Below are 10,474 nucleotides of genomic sequence, written 5' to 3'. Positions count from 1 at the left end.
AATCCACCAACTGACAGTCCTCTCAATGCATCCTTTGTTAAGAATCTTAAGTTCTCAAAAATTAAGAATAATAATAAAACACTATAGCAAGAGGGCATTGTAGATGATTTGCCTGGACTGGACACTGAACGTGGTGAGTACAATTCATTTACAATAGTATTTTGTCAATTTTTTGCTTATTCTTAGTTGAATATATTGCATAAATATGTTCTGTTTGACATTTCAGGAGAAAAAAAGTTATTTAAATGTATTTACAGGCCCAAATTTATCAATACAGGCCAATGGGATGGGCACCTCCTATGACTTCTTATCGCTATATTTTTCATCAAATGTGGCTGGATATAAGAATTTTGGTTATATGTACTGTACAACTGGATATGACGGAACACAACCAATCACATACCCAGGTTTAGCTGTACACCAATTCTTCAAATATACCATAATTCGATCTTAACCAGATTTTTAAACTTCATAAACTTATACATAACACAAAAAATGTCTAATACTAACATGTTTCTATTCTACCTCCTTAAATTACTGCACTACAAAAATAAATTTTAGATTTATATTATGTATTAGAGAGAGAGAGAGAGAGAGAGAGAGAGAGAGAGAGAGTAGAGGAAAAAAAGAAAAAAAAAAAAAAAAAAAAAAAAGAGAGAGAGAGAGAGAGAGAGAGAGAGAGAGAGAGAGAATATTTATGCTCACATGGCAAGAAACATTTGCATCACAAAGATAAAAAAAATGTCATGCAAAGAGAAAAATGCCTAGCAAAGAAAAAGGGATTTGAAGTAGGAAAAATCTATTTCTGGGTGAGGAAGCCGTGTCGCCCAGTGAAATGTGTCCTCTTTAGCACTATTTCTAGTAAAATATTGCTATGATACCAGAGAACTGCTAAATTGGACATGTCAGAAGCCTCCGACTCGCTCACCTAAATAAAAGGTGTCGGTATAGAACTGGGGCGAGTGTTAAACACTACCACAGTAACCCCTCCAATTAGCTAAAGAGGACACATTTCACGGAGCGACACGGCTGAGCCCAGAAATTACCTTTTTATCTCCATGTAAAAGAAAATCTAATAAAGATTTAGTTACCACTACAGTTATCTACATTCGGAACATAAATTAAATTGTATTTGAAATCAACTCAAGTCAAACTTAACAATACTACCATTTTCAACAAAATTCTGGTTGAAGAAAAAGATCTCGCCACCGATACTACTGATGAAAATGCCAGATTTGCATCCCATAAAATGAAGAGCCTCTCTTACACATTAAACCATCTGTAATGACTTAAAATCAAAGAATTACTATGTGTGAACAGCAAAAGTTAATAGGAAAATTTAAATGAGTACGTTGTGATCATACCCCACGGTCTAAATCATGGAAAACAACTCTTATAAGTATTAAATCATGTCTTCTGGCACATGAAAAGTAAATAATTTTTATTGGCTTCGCACTTTATAAATCAATTGTCACATTCAAATTATTCTGAGTATCATTAACACATACGTACATAGAACTTTAAGTGAAGGCAAATTCTGAAAACTGAATTACTTCTAGTCAAAATGTACTCCACAGTACTGAAGAATCAAGTCATATTTTGAGACATTTAAGGCATTAAACTTCATCATTACCATTTAATAACAGTCCCAGACGATGGTGGGTAGTAAAAGTGAAAATGATAGGTTAAGATGAAAGCTGAGGCTATTCAATTATTCCTAAATGAGTTCTGTATTGAACACAAGTAGTTCAAAGAAAATAAGATATGACCTATATATATAAATTAAAGGACCTGAAGCAAAACAAAATATCTACTAAATCAAAAATATCTTCAGAGTTCAATCCCTGATACTGGTAAATTCTGATAAACGTTAGAAGAATAAATTCTTATAACATTCAGAGAAATAATTTCAAATTATATCACTGCCTCTATACTTTATAAATTGCAGCTTGTCAATGATGTAGAAAATTTGCTAATTCTCTACATCATAACTCCACAAGTGAATAAGGCAAATTGACACAGTCAAACAGTACTTTTCAGTGTGAATTAAATAGTTTTTCATTATTCCACATTATCAAATAAAACTGAACAAATTTACAAATTAAATGCCACAAACTATACAGCACCTGTAATCTAAGTGCTTTTGTGTCAATGACCTTTGTGTCAACATAAAATAGTCTACTGTCAAGTCAATCAAACTCAGTGCCTTGTAAATCACTTTTTCACTACTATTGAACAACAAAAATGTGAACCAATACTTAAATGAAGCAATCTAAGCAGCCATTCCTATATAATTTTTTCACTACTCTGGCACTACAAATTTAGGACCTTTCGCTCAAATTCTTGCTAGAGGGTTACTACTTACAGTGCCTTGTGTGACACCCTGTATATTGTACTAAAATTCCTTTGTAGTGGTCTCATGGCCCACACTGCATTGCTTTCTGCTTCTGACTTTTCAACAATTCCTATTTGGTTTCTTCCCAATTCTCAGTCAAATTCCTTCAGCCTTGCCTTACTTCAACTTTCAGCTCTCATTTAAGTAAAGTCTTTGGATGAGCCACGTGAGTAAGGACGTGACCTGATGGTCTTAATGCTCTCTTTTACCATTTCATAATTAATAAGCTCTGCTTTTTAAGGAAATCTAGGCGATCATAACTTGACTCCATATACAAGATGGTTAGGTGGTTACACAAAAAATACCTACCAGTCAGATGATTTTTAGAACTTACAAAAACACTGCTAAAAATTATTCATTTAAAAACTTTATACATTTGGTTTCTGAATGAGAAATCAGTACAGCAATCAATTTATACATTGCAAAAATCTATATTTATCTCAACTTCCTTTTTTTATACTTGTAATTCTTTTATTGATCTTAAATGAAAAATGTTTAATTATTCATACACATTACAAAAAATGCTCAGATTAATCATTTGGGCACAAAAAAGGAATATTTTATGACCATATAACAAGCATGAAGACCTCCATATGACAAAAAAAATTTGCCTACATTTCATTAACATGAACAAAACAGCTTGTGTTTCCCTTACAAAACTATAATTCTATGTTAAATAAATGGCAGTACGTACATTATAAAATGACCATGGGAACAAATTTAACCAGACAGAATATAATAATAACCCAAAACAATTTACAAGCTCTAATACTTTCCCTGAAAACTTCACTCCCATTCGTGTTTTTGTTAATTTATTTAATATTAACAACACCACAGATTTTGGAGAGTTTTCATGGAACAATCTAAACTTACAATAACCAGCATTATTCCTGTCACTTGGTTAGCCAAGTCATTCTAAATTAATGTCTGTGGAGCATGATAATGAATAAAATGAGCGATAAAAACTTAGAAGACTTTTGAAATCTAAGCTAATAGAGTACACCCAATGACACTGATCATACAAGCCAAGTGTACAACTTAGTGTTACAACTATTTTCAACATTAATTTCAGGAAAGGCATGGTTAACGAATAACTATCAGATATCTGAAAACTAAGATATTTTCAGAATTCTCTCTCAATTCATAAAACATTGCTGGAATTTTGAAGAAAACAATCAAAAGATTTAACCATAATATACCATGAATTTGTTAACACTAGACTTTTAAAATTGTTTCCATGATGCCAAAAAAAATTTTAAAGAAACATTCCCTAAAATGTCAGCAAAATTTTCCTGAATCTGCTATACCTCAAGTACTTAAAAGTGGGAATTTCTTCACATACTTTAAGTGGAATACTATGCAGTGACACATATTTGACTTTCTTTAAATTCTGTGAACCATAAGACTTTAAAAATATACAGCCGACCCCCCCTTATTCGCTCATTTTTTTATGGACTGCATACAGTGGGAACTGCCGTATTCATGTTCTTGGCAGTCACGGACTCATGTTCACAGATTTCTCTATGGACCACATCCACCCATTTGAGAAATTCACATATCCACAGAATTTTTCAATGAGGAATATCCATAAAATCCTGTTTTTTTTTTTTTTTAACAATTTCATCATAAAATGCACTTTTCATGAGGAAACTATTAAAAAAACTAGGTATAAACATTTTTAGTGGGGTTTTCTATAGTTTTAACTAACAAAATAGGCAGTTTTAAGCATTTTTATGGGGGTTTAAACTATTTGCAGGTTCTAGCTATTCGCAGGGTGTCTGGTACGCATTCCCGGGTTACGATGGGGGTTCCGTTCTTGAGACGCGTCGTAAGCCGGAACATTGTCAAAAATCCTAAGAAAACCTTACTTTTAATGCTTTGGGTGTATTGAAAACTATGTAAACTGCATTCTTATTGCATTTTTCATAAAAAAATCTTCAAATATTGCTTATTTTGCATTTTTGGTGTCATATTTCATTTGCCAGATCAGGGTTGTAGGTGCCGTAACCCTGGAAATAATGTCTGATGAATATAATTGAGAAGTGCCTTAACCTCGGAACGTTGAAACTGAACCTGTCGTAACCCGGGGACTGACCCATTATTCACAGAAAATTTGCCTATTCACAGTATTTTCCACTGAGAAATATTCACAAATGACTGTATTTTGATAAAATTTTTGTGATTAAATGCACTTTTTGTTATTAAACTATCAAAAAACAAAGGTATAAAACAAAGGTATAAGCATTTTCAGCTTTTTTTCCATTTAAACTATTAACCCAGGCAGTTCTAAGCATTTTTAGAGTGGCTTCAAGTATTTGCAGATTTTAGCTATTTGTATGGGGGGGTGGGGGGTGTCTGGCACCCATCCCCGCAAATATGGGGGGTCTACTGTAACTTATAATCAAATACCAAAATTTGTTATATATACCTTGAATTTTCTTTCTTAATATAACCAGAGTAATTGACAATACAGTCACAACCCTGCTTATGAACATTTATGTTACAAACACTAAAAGATACAAACAGGCAGGGTCACTAATTTAAAACTGTGTTTGGAGCAACCCCCTTTGCCACCCGTAAATTCAAAATTTGCTCATGCACCTTTCTGCTAGCAAGAATATTTTGCAAAGAACAGAAGAACACAAGGAAGAACCTGCTTCTTTAACCCATCCCTGTTTATCCCAAGAAGTCTTGTGATTAACCACCATGTATTCTTCTTACCATGACATGAATACTCACTCATACTCATAAAATATTCTACACATTTGTTTCTGTTTTCCCAATTTACCTCCTCCTCTGATGCATTCCCATTTCCTTTTTCCTCTCCCCCATAGGAAAAGTTTAGTACATATTTCAATTAACAGATGACTGTGTGTATTGTTTCTTTGTGAACTTCTAAATTTAGATGTTGCCCCAGCAAAATTCTTTCCAAGCTGAAAACTTTCAAAGCAAGGAAAAAATACTATATTTTGAATGTTGCACGAATCTGAATTTTATTCTCTCCTTTTTACCTTTTTAACATCCAAAGTAATTCTAATTAATACTACATGATTTAAAAATACAGTGAAAATAGTATAATCTATGACTCCTGAGTTAACTCGGGAATGTAAACATCAACAAAAATTATAACTATATAATAAAAATCGACTTTCGAACAATTCAAGATATGAACGGCCAGCCGGAACGTAACTCGTTCGTAAGTTGGGTAGTGACTGTACTGGAGTAGCTAAAAACCTGAGATATGCTGCTTCAAAATGAATTTCCTGAAGATTTCTTATTCCAAAGAACAAAATATTTATCTGTAAATTAAAATTATCCAAAAACAACTCCTCACACTTATAAAATTAAGCAAATACTGCCTTAGTAATCCACTGACATTTAATAAACTCCCTGAGCATTTCTGGTAAAATAAAGAATACAGTAAAAAGGTACCAAGATAAATGGAAATAAATCTTATGGGGGTAAAATGAACTTTCACTACAAAAATAGAGGATGGTACTGTTTTTTGCCCAGTCTCTTTCTACACATAGGACACTCTTTCTTTTTCTTCAAAGCCTCTTGCAAACATTCAGAACAAAACACATGACCACACACTGTTGAGCATAAATTACGGGATGAACTCTGAATGGTTTTTACAGAGTCTAGGCAAATAGTGCATGCAAAGGTATGGTCTTCTGGTGATGGTGGCCTAACTGTATTCACTCCTGAATTTGCAGTTGCCTGTGGAACATCAACAGTAGAAGATTTTGAGGTTGATGGCAAATCTAACATGGTTGAGATACCAGGATTACTAACATTACTAACTTGTTCTAAAACTGTACTTGGGGAAAGAACAGGGAGAACATTAGAAAATTCAAATTCAGCTTGCTGACCACAACTGGACTTATTCATATGCTCAGATTTGCATCCTTGGTTGTAGTTTCCATTAGATGTTGAAGGACTTCCTATGTATGACGGATGAGCAGTATCAGTACTACTACCAGGAAACCCTTGTGACTGGCTACCATACGAACCAGACAACTGTGTTAAAATACTCTGCAATGAGTTCTCCCAAGACTGGGTACTAACCCCACTTGAGCCTGTATACCACGAACTTTGAGAATGGTTTCCAAAGGTTGTATCAACTTGACTACCAGAGTTTGAATTAAAACCAGTATTATAACTAGTACTTGGAGTATGTGTTGATTGAAGAGTGGCTATGAAATCCATCAGGTCAGGTATCCTATTCCCAGAAGTGCTCGGAGTGACAGCCTGAAATGCGGAATTAGGATGCGTTGACACTGGGCTCTTGAAGTCAGTAGAGTCCAAGTTGTTCACATTTCCAGCATATGCAAGACTTGATGATGACGATGTATGACTAGTATTAATGCTTCCATGCAGTGGTACCCCTGAGGGAACACCTGAATAAGAATTATTTGTAGTTCCCTTATGTAATGATAACCCACATGACATACTCATGTCCAAGGGTGTATCAGAAAAGGGATTTCCATCTTGTGCAGTTCCACCTAGTAATGAATTTCTGTCTCTATTATCAAAAGCTGACATCACTATACTAGTGGTACTTCCTGTTGACATTTCTGCACTGGAATGACCATTTGGTTTTTTTTCATGTGGCATACGTTGTCTATCATACATGTTAACAAGGTCACTTGGTTCTACATATGATGATTGCCAAGCTGCTTTCGGCAAACTGGCATACGACTCTAAAGCTCTCAACAAAGAAATCGTATCATCCTCCTCTTGTTTTACCAAAGCTCCTGGTGGGTTTGATTTTGAAGTATTACCTATAAAAGAACACAAATATTAAGACTGGGTAACTTTAGTGGTTGGATGCCCTAAAGCCTGAACTTTTCACCAATAACCAAGATTACATTGATGACTTTTTCTCAAGAGTTATATTTCACTTGCAATATTTTGGTATATATTCATAATTGAACATTAAAACAAACTTTAAAATGCCTAAGTTCACAGCATACAATTTCTATGTTATATACTATTGATAACAAGGTAAATTACAAAGCCAGGTATTTTAAATGTAGTATGAGACATTCATAATATATAAATTTTCATAATAAAATTTATTATTTGGATTCTTACCTTCTGTTAAATTAAGCTATATCTCCCCGCCGATTAGGCGAGTCGGCATTCAAACAAAAAAAATCGAATGGCTGCCCGGATGACTATCTAGTTTACCTGTTCTCCACCAGGTGTGTTTCGAATGTTTTTGCTCGTCAGAATTCTCCTTGACAGCCCACTAAGTTGTGGGGAGGCTGGGTGGGTCTACTTTAACAGTAGGTAAGTATCCAAATAATAAATTTTATTATGAAAATTTATATTATTTGAGATGAATCTTACCTACTGTTAAATTTAGCTGATTTCCACATTAAGAAGAGGATGGTGAGTAGTGCAGCTAGACAAAATTCCGCTTGGCCATTCGAGCTAAAGGTTTCTTATACTTAACACAAAACATTCTCACCTGATCTGGAATCCTTGGTGGGTTTTACTACCACCAGAAGTTGGATTCCATTCAGGGAGCAAGGCTCTCATATGTATGCAGCAAAGAGCAGCCTTGCCGAGAAAACCGCTTTGATTCAGCCAGCATGAAACACAAGAAGTATGAGGGGACCCCTGTGCCTGGGTCCAAAAGCCCAATCAAACGACAGTCACTTAAAATGAATACCTTTACAATATAAAGGTATGCTCCTTTACAAAATTTGTACCTTCACGCTCCCCAAAATATTAAAACCCGGGATTTAAACAAAAGAGCCAAAAGAATTGCTCTTTTTCGGTTCATGAAAAAGACTACCCACTACTATTAGTGGATTAAGGGCTTTACTGTTTTCAAACACAATTCTGTATACTTAAGGTAGTGATTGGGCAAAAACTGAATTGTACTCCTACTGTGACACACCAATCCTATTCTGGAGCAACAAATTGACTTAACACTAAATGAAGTTGCAACTTCTGCTCACATTATGAATGTTTAATTTCAATAAGGTAGAAGATATGGTGCTAGTTCTCATGCACTAGCCTATCCATTATGTCACAGAGGACCTTGTGTTCCTTGACAGTTTCTAAAAATCATAACACAAAAGGTTAACTTTGCCTCTTCCAGGCTTAACCTTCACAAATACATTCTAGGTTTTCTAAAACCACAAAAGAAAAGTTAACTTTGCCTTCAAGTTTAACCATTGGCAAAGGCATTATAAGTTTCTAAAATCACAACACAAAAGGTTAACTTTGCCTCTTCCAGGCTTAACCTTCAACAAATACATTCTAGGTTTTCTAAAACCACAAAACAAAAAGTTAACTTTGCCTTCAAGCTTTACCATTGGCAAAGGGAGCTAGGTTTTCTAAAACCACAAAACAAAAGGTTGATTTTTGCCTCTTCCAGGCTAACCTTTGACATCTATTTTTCTTAAAACCACAAAACCAAAGGTTAACTTTGCCTCTTCCAGCATTTACCTTTGACAAAGATGTTCAAGGTCTCTAAAAGGATAATAAAAATGTTCTAGGTTTAACCTTTAAATTTAAATGCCCAACAGGATAGAGAAGTTTCCTCTTTCCCCCCCACCCCCAAAAGGGGTTAAATTGGAATTCTTACAGGGAACTATAAAGCATGGCCTTAACATCACCCTCAGCTCTAAGGCAGAAAGCTAACATAGCATTCCTTTTACACCAGCTTAAATAAGGGTGCTGACAGTAAATTTACTTATTAACCACTGCTAAATAAAAGCTTTTACAGTAAATTCAGATAAAGTTTAGACCCGCATCTAAACTCCAGAGAGAGACTGATATAGAGATGAAGGGGCTTCAATCTCAACACCTTACAGTGCTGGTCCTCAGCAAGATCTCAAAGTACTTGATGCAATACCGAGGAAAGTACGTATGGAATGCTAACTTTGGAAGCAGACAGTGACAAGTCTTATCTCCTCTAAACAGAAAACATTGACGTCTACAAGGTTCCAGGTGCTGAAAATTCCTCCAGAATGGTACCCTAAGGCCATGGCAGTTTTAAATTAAGAACAGATCCTACAACAACTTGAAAATCTTATTATTGGGAGGGGACATTCTAACATCTCCAAGCGGTTAAGGAGATGCCTACATCAATGGAACTGTATGGAATTGTGTAGAAGAGTTGATTTCTTCTCAACGGAAGAATGAGACATCTACCAAGAGCATTGGAAATTCTGAAAAGTTTTGCCCTGAGGCTACAAGGGCTCTACAGGAGACTAAATAATTCTTGAACTTGACATTGCTCAATAGAATTCAGAGTAGATACAAGGGGCAGGCCTATGAGTTTGAATTAGGCAAAATTTAAGGAAACATCCACTGCTCAAGCCTGAGGGCCAACAAAGTAGTAGTAATCATTCATATGTCCCTGTTCATCTACATGCTAGGAAGCTAAATGTGTGTTCCTTAAATCCAAACCAAGTGCCAAACTTACGGATGTAAAGGCCCTTGTAGGCAGTTGCTCTTCCTGAATCCCCAATTGCTACAACACTGTCCTTCCACAGAATGGATGATCAAACCAATATGTTGTTTCATTTCACACAAAGCAGCAACTTCCCACAAAGACTGTTTCTGACTGGGAATAAACCTGCTAAGCGTCCTGATGACTTTCCACTGGCTTGACATCTAAAAAGTTTTACCAGGTGTAGTTTGACCATTCTATGTTGCATGAAAGTGTAATGACACTAGTTAAACTCTGTGTTGCATGACAAAGGGAAAAGACCAAAACTTGAACTTAGGTTTAAGAACCAAATGGACGATTCCTGGTTACAGTGTCCCTCCTATAGTCCTAGAGCCAAAGTTGGTTCTGGATTACTTAAAATGAAAGTTATTTGTAAGTCGTAATTCTTAAGCTGAAACTGTACATTAATTGAGCATGATTATCTGAAAATAACCCGTGAGGCCATGTTTCCTAATGAGGAAAAGCCCTTACCATATAGGAAGTTTCTTTTAGGTCTAAAATCTTTGAGCAGGACATGCCTATTCATCTTGACCGACAAGCATGCATAATTAACTATCATCCCCACATCACTAGATAAGAATAGCAATATAAAGAATTAACATTAT

At 35.2% G+C, this 10,474-nt stretch overlaps 1 protein-coding gene across 1 annotated transcript; it reads right to left on the bottom strand.

Moving 5' to 3' along the window:
• Nucleotides 1–1,045: 1,045 nt before the first annotated feature.
• LOC135206685 (uncharacterized) lies at nt 1,046–7,180 on the bottom strand (the record flags this gene model as incomplete). Its single annotated transcript, XM_064238086.1, is given in 1 exon segment — nt 1,046–7,180. A coding segment is annotated over 1 exon segment (1,308 nt), but the record flags the coding sequence as incomplete, so codon positions are not given.
• Between the last annotated feature and the right edge of the window lie 3,294 nt (nt 7,181–10,474).

The sequence above is a fragment of the Macrobrachium nipponense genome, chromosome 31 (assembly GCF_015104395.2).
Source record: "Macrobrachium nipponense isolate FS-2020 chromosome 31, ASM1510439v2, whole genome shotgun sequence".
NCBI lineage: Eukaryota > Metazoa > Arthropoda > Malacostraca > Decapoda > Palaemonidae > Macrobrachium > Macrobrachium nipponense.
This window is presented reverse-complemented; position numbering and strand designations above follow the sequence as displayed.